The sequence below is a fragment of the Phragmites australis genome, chromosome 3, assembly GCF_958298935.1.
Source record: "Phragmites australis chromosome 3, lpPhrAust1.1, whole genome shotgun sequence".
NCBI lineage: Eukaryota > Viridiplantae > Streptophyta > Magnoliopsida > Poales > Poaceae > Phragmites > Phragmites australis.
Genome location: NC_084923.1, coordinates 9,511,350 through 9,530,923, shown reverse-complemented (window position 1 = coordinate 9,530,923; position 19,574 = coordinate 9,511,350). Strand labels below are relative to the sequence as shown.

The 19,574-nt window shown below is 45.1% G+C and overlaps 2 protein-coding genes across 2 annotated transcripts; one reads left to right on the top strand and one right to left on the bottom strand.

Moving 5' to 3' along the window:
* Positions 1–816: 816 nt before the first annotated feature.
* Positions 817–9,392, bottom strand: LOC133912014 (small nuclear ribonucleoprotein SmD3b-like). Its single transcript, XM_062354539.1, has 5 exons — positions 9,052–9,392; positions 8,892–8,944; positions 8,736–8,802; positions 8,582–8,638; positions 817–1,164 (listed from the first exon to the last, which is right to left on the bottom strand). Exons 1-5 carry the CDS (start codon positions 9,208–9,210, stop codon positions 1,102–1,104), a joined length of 399 nt encoding a protein of 132 aa, XP_062210523.1. The 5' UTR covers positions 9,211–9,392; the 3' UTR covers positions 817–1,101.
* A 974-nt stretch (positions 9,393–10,366) lies between these two features.
* Positions 10,367–14,946, top strand: LOC133912013 (uncharacterized). Its single transcript, XM_062354537.1, has 5 exons — positions 10,367–10,735; positions 10,824–10,906; positions 12,670–12,725; positions 12,813–12,908; positions 14,589–14,946. The coding sequence occupies exons 1-4, from the start codon at positions 10,564–10,566 to the stop codon at positions 12,889–12,891; spliced, it is 390 nt and encodes a 129-aa protein (XP_062210521.1). The 5' UTR covers positions 10,367–10,563; the 3' UTR covers positions 12,892–12,908; positions 14,589–14,946.
* The last annotated feature ends 4,628 nt before the right edge of the window (positions 14,947–19,574 follow it).

Here is a 19,574-nt window from a genome sequence, read left to right as displayed (position 1 = left end):
GTAGGACCACAGAGACATCTAACAAACAACCTACCGTATGGATTCTCTTATGTTGTAAGTTTATATAAAGATTAAGGGACAATCTAAGAAACAAAACCACACTGTTACATGCTGTAACTAACTGCTGATCGAGTGTCTCCATACCTATGACTGCGGATCAGTCGATCAGGTAGCGGCGAACCACACATTTCACCAATGATTTAAGGCGCTGGGGGCGTACTAGCAGTGTATCCTTGGCTCCATTGGCTTTGGCTCTTCTGGAATGAAAAGGTTGGACCTCTCATTGCGGGCTCGACGGAAAGAGCAGTCAGCAGCGACGTGCCGAACGAGTATGTCTGCTGTGATGTACAGAAGCTAAAAAGGTCCTCAACCATGTCCGTCATCCTTGATGGATGTCAAAGAAAGAGAAAATTTTGCCGTAACACACTCAAAATGCGTGGTCTTTGCTTCTGGACACCAAGTGTGTATGCCTAACAGCAAACATACACAATTTCACAGTATCCAGCAGCAGAAATCAGTTTTACGATGTCAAGTTGCTCGCTGGAGCGGCGCACCACGGCAGAAGTGACCACAGGCACCGCGGAGGACGCAACCAGAGCCTCAAAAACATGTCCAGAAAACACTGCGGGTAACACCACCAAATGGAACACAATGGTGGGTGTCTCACCCTCAATGCCAGTGACGATGCCGGGGCAGATCTGGATTGGGTGAAAAGAATCCACCCCTTTTCTGATACCATACTGGTTACTTTATTCAGAGAAAAATAAGATAAAATTAATATTCCGGCCCAATCACAACAGCTACCATAAATACTGCTGGGCAAAAGCAAAAGTTAATTCCTTGACGGGATAAGCACTGGTCCAGTCATCCAAATCGGGGTGAAAACTGACTGTTCCACCTTTGAAATCTCATACTCAAGTTAACCATCTCTCTCTACCGTTAAGACATCACATAGCAGCTACCCAACAGACAGAATTTGTTCCTTATGCCGACAAATCATACAGGAGGCACATAAGCAGTTTAACTACTAGACAATGTTTTGATATTGAAGACAGTAACCTCCTCAGCCAGATGACGAAGTGCATAATGCCATGAAGAAATCTACCTCCTCACAGGTGGTGCGCCGCCCCGCCCAATAGGACCACCACCACGACCAGCAGCAGCCTACAAATTGGCAGGTAAAAGAGTTTAGGAACTATCAAGTGATGGACTGATCAAAGTACAGCTTCTAATATAATTCAGATCAAAACGTGTGAATGTCTATGACACTATCAAATCACATGAATATACAGATACCTCCAATCTCCAGATATTACATTGTTCAATTTACCAAGATACTTTGGGTTTCAGTATCATCTAAAGTCCACGTGTTTAATTCTCCATTAAATGTTTCATTTTTACAAGATACGCTACGGAGTTCACAAAGTGACATGTATGCTTATAGCTTCATTCCTGCAAGTTCAACAACAAGATGAACTTGCCAATAATAATGACACATTGTTTATGTGAAAACCTTTCAATTCCATTATACATGAAATATGAAAATTCAGCATGGAAGTTTCGATATTAGGAAGCTCAAAAGAAGTAATCCCTCTAAGTAAGGCTGGAAGATGTCCCGTCTCGATCTATACTAAAGCAAGAGCAAGATTAGCTCAAACGCAGATAGAATCATCACACAACCCCATCCCTCCCTTCCTCCCAGGGCAAAACACTGTTTTTTATTAGGAATAAATGAGCTAGACTTAATCTCAGAGTTCCAGGCTTCGGCGCAGATATATATATATATATATATATGTAACAAAGCGAAGAGCTAAGTTAGCAAGGCAAAGGTCAGTATGATTAAAAGAATGAAACTTCGATCTTGCACAGCTTAACAACATCATCACTGCAATATTTAAAATACGTACAGGCAAGAACTTCCTATGGTACCAAAGCCTCTCTAGTTTTGTATATCTTACCATGTTTCATTTATGCAGCCCTCCATATTCCTAACTTGTATTATTGTTTGACAGAAGAGCAGAAAAAAAGAAACCCAGCCCATACTCTCATTTTGCCTTGTGGTACCAGCTAAAGAGAACTAATGGTAGGACTGATAATTCTCTGTTCCCTTCTGTTGGTCGAAAGATGGGTTTAGCTAGAATATTGGATAACTGCTAAACTACTATGAGCTCTCATAGCTCCAAACCTCACTGCAAACTACCAATATCCCCATCTAAACATCATCAAAGTATGGCATCCTTTGGGACTAACCTTACTATCAATAAAACATGTCATGGACTCAAGACGGTGCGTGATATCGATGAAGATGTTAGTCATCAAATCAAAGCCGGATGGATGAAATGACGCTAAGCATCTGGCATCCTCTGTGACAAGAGCGTGTCACAAGCTGAAAGGTAAGTTCTATAGGACGACGATTCGACCCATGATATTGTATGACGCCGAACGTTGACAAACTAAAAGGCGACATGTCCAACAGTTAAGTGTAGCAGAGATGTGTTGCAATGGATTTGTGGTCATACAAGAAAGGATCGGATCCTGTTAGCGAGGGGAGCGCTACTCCGACCAGGATAGGATTCCGAGATGACGGGTAAACTTACCCATTCTGTTCCCTACTTGGCATCCTTTCTTTTCCACGAGTTCACTTATCAAGCTTTGCCTTTCCGGGACGAGACAAGTTCTTGCTTCCCCATCGACGAAGGCCAATGAGATTACTATACGCGTTTTCTGAGGAGCAACTATTATTATATCATAGATTTCCTTCTAATAAATAGGAATAGGAAAAAAAAGACTCCCTTTTCTTCTCATGTCGAGTAATAGAACATGACTCATGATTCTTCCATTGGATACCGAAATTGACTCCCGAAAGGCTATTTCCTTGCAAATCGAAAGCCAACAGCTAGTACCAAGCTCTCGGCAAGCAACTCTTCTTGCACGCAAGCTTACGGCATACTTCGAAAGGTTCATGTTTGAACATGATGAATCACTTCGTGCCCTATAGACAGCGCCCACCGAAATGAACAGATGCCTTGGGGTAAAGAGTTTATACTGCTTATGTTTACTTCAACTTTTTTCTTGTACGTAGGAAATGAGATTATTATTATTTTTACTACAGCGAAAAATTCTCTTTATTTCTTTTTCTTTCGGTCTCGGCACCAACTGAAAATGAGAAAGGAAATCTCGTGCACGCCTTGGACTCGCTCCGCTCGCCGCACGATGACTCCTATGTTAGCCTAATCCGTTAGACTAGGATTCAGCTAGCAGTTAGTTAGTTGCTCCGCTCGCCGCACGACGACTCTTATGTTAGCCTAATCCGTTAGACTAGGATTCAGCTAGCAGTTAGTTAGTTGCACGTTGGTGCTTCTACTTTGTATTATAAACACTAAAGATCAATACAATTGTTGTCGTGTTGGCTCTCACTCTCATTCATGGTATCGGACGGGCTTCGACATTCTTTCACAAATCTGTTGCTCAATGATCCTCCTCCAACTCTTCCGCTGCCATGGAAGCCAACACCGATCTCTCCAACGCCTCCTCCCTTGCTTCTTCTCCAGCCTCCTCACCTGACCAACTCGAGCGGATCCTGCGTCACGCCAACGAGCCAGCTTGTCTACCCGCTATCACCACCGCAACAGCGACATCCATCTAGATGGTCAACATTCTAGCGCACGTTCTCGTGACGCTGAATCTCGGCGACTCCGACTACGCACAGTGGCATCGCTTCTTTAACATCGTCTTCGGCAATCTCCATCACGTCGTCAACAATGGAGTCCCTCGTCCCAACAATCTAGACTGGGTCATGACGAACAAGTGCATCGTGAATTGGCTCTACACGAATGTGTCCAATGAGCTACTCTCCATCTTCATGGAGCCGGAGCAGACGGCTAGTGATGTCTGGCGTGCCATCCACGACATCTTCCACGGCATGGGTTGCCTACCTCGAGGTAGAGTTTCGCAATCTGTAGCAAGGTGATCTCTCCATCACGCAATACTGCAACCGACTCAAAACTCTCGCCGACAACCTTCGCGACATCGGCAAGCCGATCGACGACATGGATCAGGTTCTCAACATGCTCCGCGAACTGAACCCGACGTTCATTTCGTCCATTACCTCCATTTTGCAAGACCCTCTCCCATCATTTTCGAAGGCTCGCTCCTTCCTCTTGATGGAGGAGTATCGCAAGGAACAAGAGGCTCGCCTAGCATCCGCCCAGGCCATGTACGTTGGCTGCTTAGCGAGCCGCTCCGTCCAGGCGCCCACTCCTCCCTCTAGTTCTGATGGCTCCTCATCTGGTGAGTCCCGTCAGAGGCAGAAGCAGAAAAAGGGATGTGGCACTGCTCTTCTTGGGCCCCGATAGTGTATGTGCTCTGCTTTTCCATTCATCTCTACCACCTGCATTTTGGGACGAGGCTCTCGCTACGGCAACTTACCTTGTCAATCGACGAACACGCGCTTGCACCAGATCCCTCACTCACTACCAGACTCTTCTCGGCTGACCTTCCGTATACGATCATTTGTGCGTATTTGGATGCTTGTGATTTCCGAATCTCACCACCACCACACCTCACAAGCTGGCACTATGCTCTGTACCCATCGTTTTCCTGGTTACTCACCTAATCACAAAGGATACAGGTGTTACAATCTAGCTATAGGTCGCGTCATCACGTCACGGCATGTTGTCTTCGACGAGTCGACCTTCCCCTAAGTTACTGACGTTTGCGGTCCACTGCCAGGCTCATCACCTCCGATTGTGACACGACCGACAACAAGGGCTCGCATCACGCCACGACCCAGCGACGCCTCAGGACGATCCGCAGACCTGCCTTTCCAACGCATGCACCTCGGCGCACTCTTTCGCCGAGTGCACCACGGCGTAGCATTCCGGCATGCAAACCACGACAAGGCTCTACGCCATCAATGCATGGTCCTGCACCGGCAACCATGAGTGCCCCGTCCTCGTGCGCACATTCGACACGATCGCAATCTTCACCAGGCTCTGCTCTTGTACAGCCATTGCCAATCCCATGCGCACCACTTGTTCGGCAATTCGCCAACCTCGCGTCTAGCCTATCGTGCCAACAGCCTGTATCGTACGCACCTCCTATGCTCGACGACACGCCAACTGTCGTACCACTTCGGTCGACAACCGTGGCTAGCTCCGGCCCAGCATGCCCACCTCCTGTGACAACGTCCTCGTCAAGCACCTCGGAGCCGCGACACCACATGGTGACCCACGCGCGAGCCGGGGTTTTCAAGCCTGACCCTCGGTATGCCGCCATGGCCACCGCCAACACCATCTCGCCAATACCATCCTCTGTCCGCACTGCACTGAAGGATCCACATTGGCGAGACACTATGCAAGCCGAGTTCGACACCCTTCATGCAAACGGGACTTGGACCTTGGTGCAACAGCCACGCGGTGTTCATGTCATCAGTGGGAAATGGGTCTTTCGACATAAGTTGAAATCGGACGGGAACCTTGATCGCTACAAAGCAACGTGGATTGTCGTGGATTCTCACAGCGGCTAGGGATAGAGTTCAGTGAGACATTTAGTCCGGTCGTCAAACCGGCGACAATCCGAACTGTGCTTCACCTTGTCGCCTCTCGATGCTGGCCGATGCATCAACTTGATGTGTCCAACGCCTTTCTCATTCAATGAACATGTGTTCTGTCAGCAGCCTGTTGGCTTGGTTGACCCGTCTCAACCTGATGCAGTGCGCTGCCTCACCAAGTCTCTCTACGGCTACGCTTGGTACCTCTGCTTCACCAACTTCATCACAATGCTCAGCTTTGTCTCAACACAGTCTGATTTCTCACTGTTTGTACTACAACGGGGGAATCAAACAGCATTTTTACTATTGTACGTCAACGACGTGGTGTTGACAGACTCCTCTGATACTCTTCTTCGCCCCTTGTTCAGCGACTCCAACAAGAATTCAAGCTGAAGGGTATGGGACCTCTTCGGTTCTTTCTCGACATTGATGTTCAACGCTCCAAGAATGGCTTCTTCCTCTATCAATCACAGTATGCTGAAGATCTTCTAGAGCGCGCCGGCATGGCTAATTGCAAGCCGATTTCAACGCCTGTGGATACTAAGCCAAAAAGCTCTCTGATCCATGCCATTACCGGAGCATGGCTGGAGCTCTCTAATACCTTACGGTAACTTGACCTGACTTAGCCTATGCAGTCCAACAAATATGTCTTCACATGCATGATCCAAGGGGCTGTCACTTGGCCATGATCAAGCGAGTGCTCCGGTATGTTCGCGCACAACAGGACATGGCCTTCACATCTGAGCATCTTTGTCAAGCGACATCACAACGTACTCCGATGCCGATTGGGCTATGTGCCCTGACACTCGGCGATCAACGTCCGGGTACTACGTTTTTCTTGGTGCGTCATTGGTTTCATGGTCTTCAAAGAGGCAGCAACAGTGTTCCGATCGAGCGCAGAAGCTGAATATCAAGCCGTTGCAAACTCGGTGGCTGAGTGTGTTTGGGTGAAGCAACTACTAGGCAAGCTGCATTGCACTGTTCAGAAGGCAACCATTGTATATTGTGGTAATATTTCTGCAGTCTACATGGTGGCCAACCCTGTACACCATCGACGGACCAAGCACATTGAACTGGACATCCATTTTGTCCAGGAAAAGGTGGCCCCTTGGCGACATTCGAGTGATTCATGTTCCTACAGGGCAGTAGTTTGCAGATATAATGACAAAGGGTCTTCCAACTGCAGCGTTTCAGGACTTCAGAACCAGTCTATGCATCGACACCAGCGACGCGGAGGCTACGGCGGGGTGTTAGCGAGATTCTTGTGCACAAATTGGACTCGCTCCACTCGCCACACGACAGCTCTTCTGTTAGCCCGATCCCTTAGGCTAGGATTCAATTAGCGGTTAGTTAGCTACATTTTAGTGCTTGTACTTTGTATTATAAACACCAGACCTCAATACAATTGTTGTCACATTGGCTCTCACTCTCATTCAGATCTGAAATAAAGATATACGTGATAGGATAAGGGTAGCGCTAATTGAAAAAAAGCTTGCCCAACATCGGTTGAGATGGTTTGGACATATCCAATAGAGGCTTCTAGAGTCACTTGTGCATAGCAGGATACTGAGGCACGCTAATAATGTGAAGAGACAGGGATTGATCAAACCTAACATGGGAGGAGTCTGTAAAGAGAAACTTAAAGGAATGGAATATCCCAAAAAACTATCCACAGATAAAAAAAATGTGGAAATTAGCAATCCACGTGCCAGAACTATAACTTATGCATCAGTCTCCTTGTACTGTTATTACTTTTTTTACTATTACTAGTACCTTTATTATCATTATTGTTTTATCATCTTTTAGTTGGATCTTGTGGGTTTCATCTCTAGCCTACCCCAACTTGCTTGGGACAAAGGTTGTTGTTGTTGTTTTATGGACTCATGGCTCTGCATCTTGTTTACTCCAGTGTATCACAGAACAAAATAGATGAAAATGATTTTACATAAAAGATGAAAAGGAAAAATTCAGTGGCGAAGCATGGTTATGCGACCCCGATGCTTTCATAAAATGTGATTATACATGGTATAAGACACCAATTGTCTTTTAGTGACAAACCATCATTCTCCCCAGAAAGAAGTAATATTAGAGCGGCACTGGATCCTAGGGCAACCTCTAAAGTTATAAAAAAGGTGGTTGGTCAGTAAGAGAAATACATAAAGCAGGAGGTGCTCAACAAGCATATAAAACAACAATATTTGCCATACAACCATAATAACATACACACATCACTATTGAGTCAACAAAAAACACTGTTTACTAGATAAAAAATAGTTTTTTGGTGGGCCCCTTTCTTCATTATGCCACCGATATTATCACTCTCTTTTTTTTGCCACCCTTTTGCTCCCTTTTTTTTACACTTTGAGGTGTTTTAGGCTCGGTTTCGGATCATTCTGAATTATAGATGATGGGTCCAATAGCAATGAATAACGATGATATACACTTTTAGGGTGGTTCTCATGTCAGCTGATGGAGGGAAAGTTAGTCATCTTATAATTCTGGCATGCTTTTGTTCAGTCAAATACAATCAAACTGAAGTTGGTGGCAGAAGCGAAAACAAAGGTAAAAGGAAGACCAGAAAAAAAGGGGAAATAAAAGTGGCAAAAAGAAAATTTCCCCTACAACTTTTAACCAACACTGGAAGAAAATTGAAGCAATCCTCAGGAAGTGGGCTCTACAACTACTATATGGAGCTAATTAAGATGTCGGCGTTCTAGCTGCCCATGAGCAAGCTAGATTTGTGGTACTTGATTTATCTTTAACGTGTTTAACAGTGTATAAGAAAAAATGTCATCCAAAATCACAATGCAGCTGATAAGAAAATAACTCTAAGCAGTCCTTGGAAAGGCAATGCACACTACCTCACTTTTTGACTTTTTTTCTTTCAAGAGGACATCCTCATTACATTTTTTTACATTTACAGAAAAATAAAAAAGTTAATACTAACTAATTAATCAACGCCCCCAGAAGAACAAGGTGAAGCAATCACGGTGAAAAAAAAATAGAATGACCATAGAAAGTAGGCATTACCCGAGCACGCATTGCAACTGCACGGCCACGACCAACTCCAATAGCTGATCCTTTGCCCTACAATGGGGGAAAACACAACAATCATGTACCATCTCACAAGAACTTCGTACCACAGCAAAACACTAAACAGTACAGTTCATCATCAGGCACTAACCCTAATCCTTGCTTCCAAGCGTTTGAACATGGGGGCGTTCTTGAGCATATCTGGTATAATCATAAACCTGGAACAAGACAAGGGCAAACAAATTAGGCCACCGCAACTCAGCAACACCGCACCGGTAAACAAACGCCTGCCGGCTCCTCTAATTACCTCACTCTGCTTCCTCTGATGAAGACGTGCTCCAGCTGCGACACCTTCCCATCCTACAGATCAATTACCAAGAACGAGGAACAAATCAACTCGGGCAACCAAAATCTATGTGGATTATGCACAGATCTGAAGGCAGGGCGGGCGTAGAGAGCGTACGCACCTTGGCGGTGAAGGTGATGTTCTCGAGCTGGCAGTTCCAGTTGTCCTCGCACTCGACCATGGATCCCCGGTACACCTCGCCGGTCTTGAGCTCCACCGTCACCACGTGCCCCGCCGCCTCGTGCAGCAGCTTCACCGGGATCCCCAGGCTCCGGCTCATCTTCCGTTCCCCTACTTACTCTTCTCCTCTATCTCTCCCTCTCTCTCCCCTCTCGCGCCGCTAAAACCCCAGCTCGTGGAAATCGGGGGCTTTGCCACCGCTAAGAATGCCGCACTGTCAAATGCCATTAGGTCATCTCCAACAGATGACCAACTGGCTGCTGATTGGGAAAAAATAGCACACAAAGAGCTAAAAAGTATAATGGCATTTGAGAGTACAACATTTTTTACTGTGGCAAAAAATTAATTGCCCCGAAAATAGAAGGCGACGGAGCACGAGAGGAGAGCGGCGAAGAAGGAAAAAAAAAGAAACAAGGTTCGGAACTTCGGATCATAATGGGCTGTTCAGTTACAAAAGCCCAACCCAAACTGAGCAAAATTGTCGAGGCCGAAATCGCCACGAAAACGACCGCACCGAATCGCTTGGAGACGAAGCAAATCGTCGTGTCTCTAAAAAAAAGCTAAGTGCTATTTATCCGTCTAATCATGCCGGAGAGGATATTTAGACGTATATTTATATTGATCAAATCATATTAAAATAATATATATAAATAATTAAATACAATTCTTTTTAATATTATGCATATTTATCAAATCCTGTTTCTGTATGCCCAAATCAATTTAGGTTATTGGTAGTCCGCATTCAGGGATCTCGATTCGACATATACGTATAATTTTAAAAAAAAATGTATTTAATTATTTTTATATGCTATTCTAGCTTTAACTTAACGGATGTAAATATACGTATATAGCCTGGCTCAGGAGTTTCCATCCATAATTTGGTCCTGTGAATGCAATCTTCTGCATCTGCTCATGTAGCCAGACCCATTTATCAATATCACAAAATCAATTTTATACAAACAGTTAATTAGAATCTCATTCTTGTATCCGCTCATTCTATTTTAAGTTCAGTTAATCAAATAAAAACTTAGCTCAGACTATTAACAAACAAATACAACTATCTAAATATTTTTCTTCTCAACTCTTTTATTCACTCAATATATTTTCTCTCAATCTTATATACACGATTCATATCCATAATAGGATATACGAGTCATCAATCACACGCTTAGCTCTTCTCAAGAAATACTTTTCCGCTCTACCCAATCGCCGTGTCATCTGGAAAAAAGAATCGCCGTGACGAAGGAAGCCGACGCGACGCGTCTTCTATCCACCTGTCCGCTCGCTCACCTAGAACTGGAACCGAACCAGCCTCCACATTCATTTCGCTCCTACGCGTAGGAACTCGCAGATCGGAGAGACGAGGCGGCCGTGGCTTTGCTTCCCCACTTCCTTCTTGCTTCCCGATCGCGCGAGGAGGAGGTTCTAGAGTATTCGAGTCGAGGGGATTCAGATGGCGCTGCAGTGGATGATCCTGGCGTGCGTGGTGGCGGCGGAGGCCGCGGTGGCCGCGCTGCTCACGCTCCCGGCGCCTCGCGCCGTGCGGGGCCAGATCGTCGCCCTGACGTCCTTGCTCCTGCAGCCCTTCGCTTGCGTACTCCCCTTCGCGGGCTTCAACCTCCTCGGTGCGTGTGTGGTCGCGGGCTCCCCGAACCTTCTGCTGTCTCCGTTTCAGTTTCTGATTGGTTCGCTTTTTTTCTGATGCGAGTGCAGATATCTACTGGAAGAAGGAGCACAGGCTGATGTGCACCTCGGAGATTTGCACCGCCGACGAGCGCATCCGTTTCGAGAAATCCGTGAGTAATTCATACGCCTTCCATGTTCGGATTTGTTTGGTGTTTCTAGGGTTGTCTGCCGTTTTGTTTTGTGAAGGTCTTTTTGAAAAAATGCTTATCTTTATAAGTTCGAAAGATGTTAGTAATTGTTTTTCCTTGGTGAGAGGATTAGTTATTTGGTTGGACATGTCGATTCTGTTGCCTTGACATAGACCTGGATTAGTGAGGCGTGGCGACACTCGATGCATGAAGGAAGTGACCAGATCAGATCTTAATTATTTTCGTATAGGTTTAGAGCGCTCTCATCTTCAATTTGGTATACCACTTCCGTAAAATGATTTTTCCCCTTATTTTAGTGGCTCCGGCAGGGATCGATGTTTTATGTTGAACAAAAGTTAGAGAATCAGGAATTTGGAACAAAATGCAGGAACAAAATTTGGAGTTGGGGTAACAACTGACATGAATGTATTAGTCTCGGTCGCATAGCTTATTAGCTTTCGTGAATAAGGCCACTATGCAATTAAGAACTAGGATGGTAGTCCAACCTCATAGCTTAGAAGAAGCTTCGTCTACCAGCTTACTATTTGTAGTAGGAGGTTCTGGATTCTCTTATGCTGTAACCATCTTGGTAGATATCATGGATACGTTCATGTGCACCTAGAATGTGCCAAATCAACTGAGGTTCCTTTGTTTTAATGGGACACCACTTAAAACTTTACAATATTCCACAATTCTGTTCTCGTGAGGTTGGACGAATATGTGTTAATAAGTTTAGTATCTTCCACGCATGTGTTCCATGATAATTACCATTGTTCAGGCACCTTTTGGACTACCCCAGAGTCTGAAATGCTCTGGTGTGTTTGTGTAGAGTAAGGCCCAATGAAGTCGGTAGTGCATATACGCTTAGTTCTTTACTTTAGCAGGAAGGGTAGATGAATCATGTTCTTCTAGCAGGAATGATGAGAAAAAGAAAAACCATGTTGAGTATGACTGGCGCATTTCAATCATGTGGAGTGTAGTTAAAGGAACAAGGTGCACCTGAGGTGTTAAGTATGTAAATTGCCTGAGGCGCTAAGTGCAAAAAAGGAAAATGCGTGCCTGAGAAATGTGAGACACAGAATAATAGAAGATATCCCCCTAATTTGTAGATGACAAATAGAAACATTAAGTTATGCTATAGATCAGCATTTGCAAATCCATTCTTCATGCATTTCAAATAAGCTATTCTACATTATTATATTCACAAAAAGATCACAAACTATACTACTATTAAGCTTTCATAATGTAACCCAGCTTTTACAAAGCAATCACAATATTGTAGCCTGTTCAGTGACATTAGATGCCATCCCCATTCAGCTTTCTCTGCCAGTGGCCCAGTGGAATATTTCCGTCTCTTTGAACATTTGTAATTTGTATCATTTGTTTTCAAGCACAGGCTAAATTAAATCAACATATAATTGTCACGAAATTTTCCAAGGACTTAGCATCTAGGCTTTATTCTAGTATCCGTTGAAATCCATTTTCCATATAATTAGTTTGCTCTCATGGTTAGTGATCTTGCGCTTTTCGGATCTGGGTTCATCAAATTCAGGAATGGGCCAATTACAACCCCCCTCCTCCCCCACACCCACACTAACCCTTTAGAAGTTAGGAACTTATAGACAATAAGCTTGTGTGTACCGACCAATTGTATTGCTACTTTCTCAGTTTTTTATAACAATAAAGTTGTACTCCCTAGTTTCTTTGGTTTTTGTGTGTTCTTAATGACGATTTTTCTTGCACAGATCTTCAAAGCCCAGAGGAATGTCATCCTTTGCGTTTCAGCATGCCTCCTTTATTGGTAAATCTTCTCATCTGCAAAATCTGATTAACAGAGTTTCCATGGTTGTCCATCTTATCTTTTATTTTATGTTTTACTTTGGGACAGGTGCATTTACCGTATTGTCAAGTACAACAAGGATGTTAAGGCATTGGAAGAGGCCGAGAAGCGTCTCAAGGAAGAATAGAATCATTGTAGTTTAAGGTGAGTTATTTTAGTGAATTTCAATGTGTTGTAGGTTTGCCAATTCAACTCATTAGTGCATTTATAAGGACAATTTACTGGTGATTAGTTTGATGTTAACTTAACAATGCTTTCATAAGGAAAGGTTGACCTCGACACTTGAATTTTTGCTCAAACCAGGGTTGAAAGATTTGTCACTGGAGTTAATATTGATGTTCTCTTGAGGAGTAGGTTTTCTGAAAATCGAGATATTTGTCTAGTAATTTTAATTTGTGCTAAAATTGGAAAGTTGCTATGAGTCAATTGGAAATTAGCTAATGCCACCTAATTCCTGTACATCAGCTATGAAGTTAAGAAGGCATCCATGTCATTTTCATTTCCTCGAAAACCATGCATGTGGTTCTGATTGATTTTGTTATGAGTTTATGAATCTTCCTACTTATCCAATATTCAATCCACTGAATACCAGCATCCTCATCTCTTATTTGGCATCCATTTTCATTTCGTATTAACCGTGCCTGTGGTTCTGATTGATCTGTGTGTTTATGAACATGCCTACTCATCCAATATTCAATCCACTGAGCACCAGCATCCTCGTCTCTTTTCTTTTTACTTGCTTATTGTACCAAATAGTAGTGTCACTACTGGATGGTGCTTATATATTAGTTTCAGTAATGCAGGAGCACGACTTACACAATACACCAACATACCATTTTAAAGCTATCTCCAGCAGCTACCTTAAATTTTTATCCTAAAAACACTATTACAGCACCCTCTATCACTATTACAGCATCCTTTATTTTTTCATCTCCAGCAGCTACTCTATTTCCTACCTTCTACTCCTCTTTTTCTCTCTCCAGTCCCGCTGTCAGCCTTTGTGAACAGTACTGCTACAGTATTAGTACAGCACTGCTGCAGTAACCGACTGTGTTTTTTCTCCGGACCACTGTTACAGATGCTACAGTAACTCCGCAGATTTACAGCTCCATATTCTCTCCGCAACACTGTAGCGCACTGTAGCACTGGGTACCGATTCTGCTGTAGATGCAAATTTGAGGGATCTGCTGGAGTTGGTCTAATAGAGTTAATTCCTTGTATGCCATTGAAAAACTTCGAAATCCTCGATTTGCCATAAAAAAAAAAGTTATTGTCTCTCATGTGCCACTACTTGAATTTTTTCCTCCCATGTATGCCACTGCTGTTATAATGGAGCTGACGACAGTGTTATACAAGGGAAGGGAAATTTAGATTTTTCATCTCCTGAGTTTCATTGGCACCATTGGCATTAACACCGTTAGGCATACAGAAGAAGGAAATTTTGACGTAGTGGCACGCGAGGGATGAGAACTTTTTTGTTGGCAAATAGACTTTGGTGAGCTAGCGATTTCTCCCATGGGCCCCATGCAGTCCTGCATCCAGGCAACAGGATCAAAGAACTTTGAATGTCTTCTTAACCTATTATAGTTTCTTTAATGTTGAGAAGTAGCCACCAGGTTCCAGTGTTGCACGATTTTTTAGCATCACAAATAAGCATCAATGTGAGTTCGAGATAAAGATGGTTAAGATCTACAACAGGTGTAAATATTTGTGTAATTTGATCAGTATGCGCCATTCATTCTACTATTGTTTGATTACTGAGTTTGCAATTGTTTATCGAAGGTATACTTGAGTTACATTCTTCCTTCTCTTTTGTTGATGCAGGCGGATCCAATTCCTGGCCTTCAGAAGATATTTTCATATACTAGCTCCGCAGGATTTCCGGTGTATAGTGTTATCCTTGGAACAAAGAAGAGAATGTCACGCTGTTTCGGCACACATTCAGTATCAGTGTCATCTTAAAATGTCTCTTTTAACTTACGTTGACGGTTGCTGTGGACATTTGTAGCATCGTTCGTTTTTCAACAGTTTGAACATTTGCTGGAATGTCGTCTGAACATCCGTTTACCGGCCATTCCTTGGTCTTGCATGTTGAATCAGTCTGGTATTTGTTTAGAATTGTACTTAGACCTGATCACTGGGTTGCTTCCCTTGTTGTCAAAGGTTCTAACAGTTTAACTAAGACCTTGTCGCAAACCTAGGACCGATGATGCATTCTACGCTTGCACTGTCGCAATTTGGAAGTTGAGATTACCCGTGTTTCAGGGTATGACGTGCTGACGTGTGATAGACTTGCATGGATTGTTTGACTTGGGCTGGTTGCTGAGGCATCATGTGTGGACTACATGACGCTGCCGACCGTCATTGAGTTCGCCGATACTGACGCGGCTAGCCTGCAATCCTTTCTATGATTTGCGACTAGGCGGCTGTGGTTCAGCAAGTCAGCAACTCAGAAAACACATGTTGACTCGCAATGTTAATTGTTTAATAAAAAAACTGAGGAAGGATGCCGTGTAAACTCGATTATGCTTAATAAAACTTAAACAGGTATAGTTTGGTGGCAGTGAGACGTTATCACCACGATCCATCTAAAAATAAAGAGAAGATGGCAAATCTCTTTTTTTTTCTACTTAAATCTACTTAATGAATTCGTTCGCCCGCCCCTTCGTTCAACCCCTCACGCCTCGCGCGTCGCCTGTCGGCCCTTCGCCCGCAAGCACGCGTCGTTCGTCCGATAGCGCGAGGTCCCGTCCTCACACATCCGTTTCATCAGCGCAACCTTCGTCCGCGCCGATCCATCATCCCCGCGTTCCGCTTCCATTTCCTCCTGTGCTCATCCCCACGTCTGTTTCAGTCTCCCTCTCTCCTACAAGCGCACCGCGCCGCCCCGCCTTGCTGCACCCCGAACAACCCTGTCGCCGCCCTCCACGCATCCACAAAACCGCGCCGCCCCCTACCCCCCCCCCCCCCCGCACGACCCCACATGCGACCCAGCAGCCGATCCAACCGATTCGCCGCCCGCACCACCCCGCCAGCAACGACGTTGCCGCCTAGACCATCGTGCTGTCCTCCTCCTGATCTCCTTCGAGCCGCCCTCTTCATCGCACTCCATAGCCAAGGATCTGCCCCTCGAGTCTCCTCTGTCGGGATTTGCCTCGTCCGCCGGGAAGATCCTGCGTCAACCGCCGGGAAGATCGTGCCTTGGTCAGCGTGGGCCTACGCCTCTTGGAGGCCCGTCGACTGCCTGTGCCCGGCTCGGGGCGCGGAACGTTGTCGCTTGCCTCGGCTCGGGGCGCACCGTCGTCGTCAACTTGGAGCAGAGGTGGTTCACCTGCTCCACCGTCGCCCCTTGCCGCTCATCCTTCTCAAGTCTGTCTTTGCGAGCTCCAACGCCCCTCGACCATCTCGTGGCTAAGATCAGCAAACCCCTCGCAGTGGACTCCGACGAGACACGGCCCTCGCCGGTCCATGTTGAAGATCATGGGAAGAAAAGAAGAAGAAGAAAATGGGTATGGTTTGCTCTTCCTCCTCCTCCATATGCTTCTTAGTGCTCAGATCTGCATTTTCTAGACTGCGTCGCCACCCTCATGCTGGTCCGTGTTGCTCAGCTGTGAACACCCATTCCAACTTGTGATTGATTTCTTTGTTGCTGACCAACCCTAACTTGCTTGGATTGGTTATCTAAGAGTGAGCTTTCCTGGGAGATCGAAGCAGAATGTTTCATTCAGTTAGTAGCGGATTTCTTTGCTGCATGTAAAATCTAATTGATTCATCCATGGTTGTCGTTTTTTTAACCCACAATGAGTGTGCACTTACCATATCTTACTGACATGAGCTTTTAGACGTCCTAATTACTAATTTTGCATGCAGCTCGATGGAGAAGCAACCGCTTGATCAAGCACACGTAGCTCAACTTCGCAGGCACAAATTATTTATTTGGTGTATGATCGGAGTGTGCTTGCCGAAAGAAAAAGGAATCCTATTTCAGTTTCAGAACTGGCTACAGCAAGTTGATAAGTTAAATATATTTTACAATTAGATGTTCGCTCTGGTTTCCAAATCAGCACTTCAGCAGCTAGGGATCAATACCCTCTGTAAATACTAAGGTAGATAAATACTATGGTATGCTTCTTAACATCGAATCAAAGCATTGTTTTCTTCAAAGAAACTGATTGTATCAGTGTTCTTTTGAAGTGTATGGCAATAGAGGGAAAGCCACAAGTGCACATACAACAGCCAAACACATTATCGCTTTATAGCCTTTTGACCTAGCATGATTATATATGAGTTTATTTTCCAGGTTGAACCAGAGGCTCTACCAATTTTACTGCATTCATGTTCTTCATGAGGTGTATGTTTTTATCATTATGCTAAGGCTAGCTACAGTAATAAATTGACATCAACCATTTTGCTACCTTTGTATTTCCTCTTCCTGTAGAAAAAAATTAATGGAATTCTGTTGGTTTACCCAAAAGAAATACACACATGGTTCTTTATATTTCAATAACAGAATTTACCTTGCATCATTTTTTTGTCAGTGGTGCCCTTTTGACTGATAATAAGGGTAGTAAACGTTAGCCCCAACCTTTTCGTGTTCTTCCTATATAGCTTAATTGCTTTATTATATGTTCAACCCCGTACCTCCCTCACATGCACACGCTCAAGGCATGGCATGCTGGATACATTGTGGTTGTTTTTGCAGAAGAAAAGGTAATATTTTCTCTACTACTTAAAAAGTCAATTGAATTCTTTCGTCAACCCACATCCTTCATCCGCGGGCTCCTCGTCCGTCTGATCTTTCATTTGCCCATGTCCTTCGCCCGTCTTCTCTTCTTCCATTTGATCTTGATAGCTCGCTCACCTGCAACACCATTGGCTCGTCCAATTCGCCTCATGATCTGGAAGGGGAGGGCTTCGTTTCGGTTAAGGGGCCTCCTGCCCTCGCTCCACTATGTCGTCGCCAGCACCACCGCCGTCACCGCTCCGTGATTCTGCTCGCGTGACTGCTTCCTTCTACTTTGTGTGACCGCCGCCGCCTCCCTTTCTCTCCATCCCATTCCCATCTCCATAGCCTTCGCCCCCTCGCCATCTCCTTCCCCGCGGCTCTCCTCCCCTCGCGGCCTTCACCTCGCATGCGCGCTGCTTCCTCCACCGATGGTTGTGGGATGTGGACGGTGGTGACATGTAGGCAGTCATCACTGGGCTAGCTGGGGGCGTCGAGGGTGAGGTGATGAGGAGGCACGGGGAGATTTGGGCCAAGCCTCTCTAGATCGGGGCAAGTGAGGGGAGGAGAGGGAGTTTGGGGTGGTTTCCGATGGTAGGGTAGCAGTTGGAGGGGCGCTAGTGACACTAGAGCATGGAGTCTCCCGTGTCACGCAGTCCATCCTCGCCTGTTGCTGAGGCGGTCACATCGTCGGAGTGCTGCTACCTGGAGATCCCGTCGCCGCGTGGCCCTTCCACTCGTCATGGGGGCAGCCACCTCTTCTTCCAGTCACACGCTGTGATTTGTCAATGACCTGCCGTCGTCCTTTCGATCATTCTGGGCATCTTGTAGTCCGCCGTGTTGTGGCCAGTTGAGAGGGTACCTCATTTAATGTACTTAAAGTTGCCTAGAGGGGGGTGAATAAGCGTTTCTGAAAATTAAAACTCAGCAACGGATTAATCAGAGATCGGATACTCCGGTCTGTCCGGAGTATCTGGTCTAGTCCGAAATATCCGGGTTATACAGGATTTCGAAAACAAATGAATTTAAGCAAGTTTACTAGAGTCTAAAAGATACCACTAGTTCTACTATGAGTAAAATGCTTAGACAACAATAACTAGCAGTAAGATTCTCACAAATACTAGAATTTAGGAAAAATCCCAAAACTACAACAATTAGTAAAACTTACACAAATGAGGAGACAAGAATTTATCCCAGAGTTCGGCCACCTCACAAAGAGCCGGATCTTTTACAACCCTATCCTCTCCTAGCGACCACAAAGATTAAGCTAGGTTTTCTTACTCAAGTCGATGGCGATTACAAACTTTCCGTGGCACTCCATAATTATTGGGTGCTCTACGGGCGACGCCTTGCCGTCTAGGAGCACGAGGCTCTAAGAGAAAAGATCACAAATGTGTGTTTGATGACGAACTCAATGCTCAACAACTCAATTTCTCTTTCAAACACAATCTCTCAAATTTGGCGCAAAACTAAACACTAGAGATGTTTGGAGGGCTCTTGAATGCTCTTAAGAAGCTTTTTCAAAGTGGAACTCAGCAGCAACAGCAAGCCATAAATGCTAGGGGGGTGTGGGGTATATATAGCTAACCCAAAAAAACTAGCCGTTACTGTTCTGACTCACCGGCCTGAAATCCAAAACGGGCTCAGAACGGTGTCAGAACTAGCCGTTACGGTTCTGTTGAACTGCCGGAGTATCCGGTGAACACCGGAGTCTCCGAGTGGGACTTAGTCACCTCGAAGAAACAGTCTGGAGACTTGCCGGACTCTCCGACCTCTTCAGGTACCGAAGTATCCGATGAACACCGGAGACTCCGATCATTTAAATTAAATACTAACCAAGACTCTCTGGCGGAGTCTCTCTTGGAGACTCCAGCCAAAAACTTCATCTACCCAGAGTATCCGGTGAACACAGGAGACTCCGGTCTTTTTAAATTAAAGGCTTAACCGAGGCTCTCTGCCGGAGACTTTCTCGGAGACTCCGGCCAAAATTCACCAACTACCGGAGTATCCGGTGAACACCGGAGACTCCGGATAATTAAAAATAATTCGGAACCGAGACTCTCTGGCGGAGTCTCTCTCGGAGACTC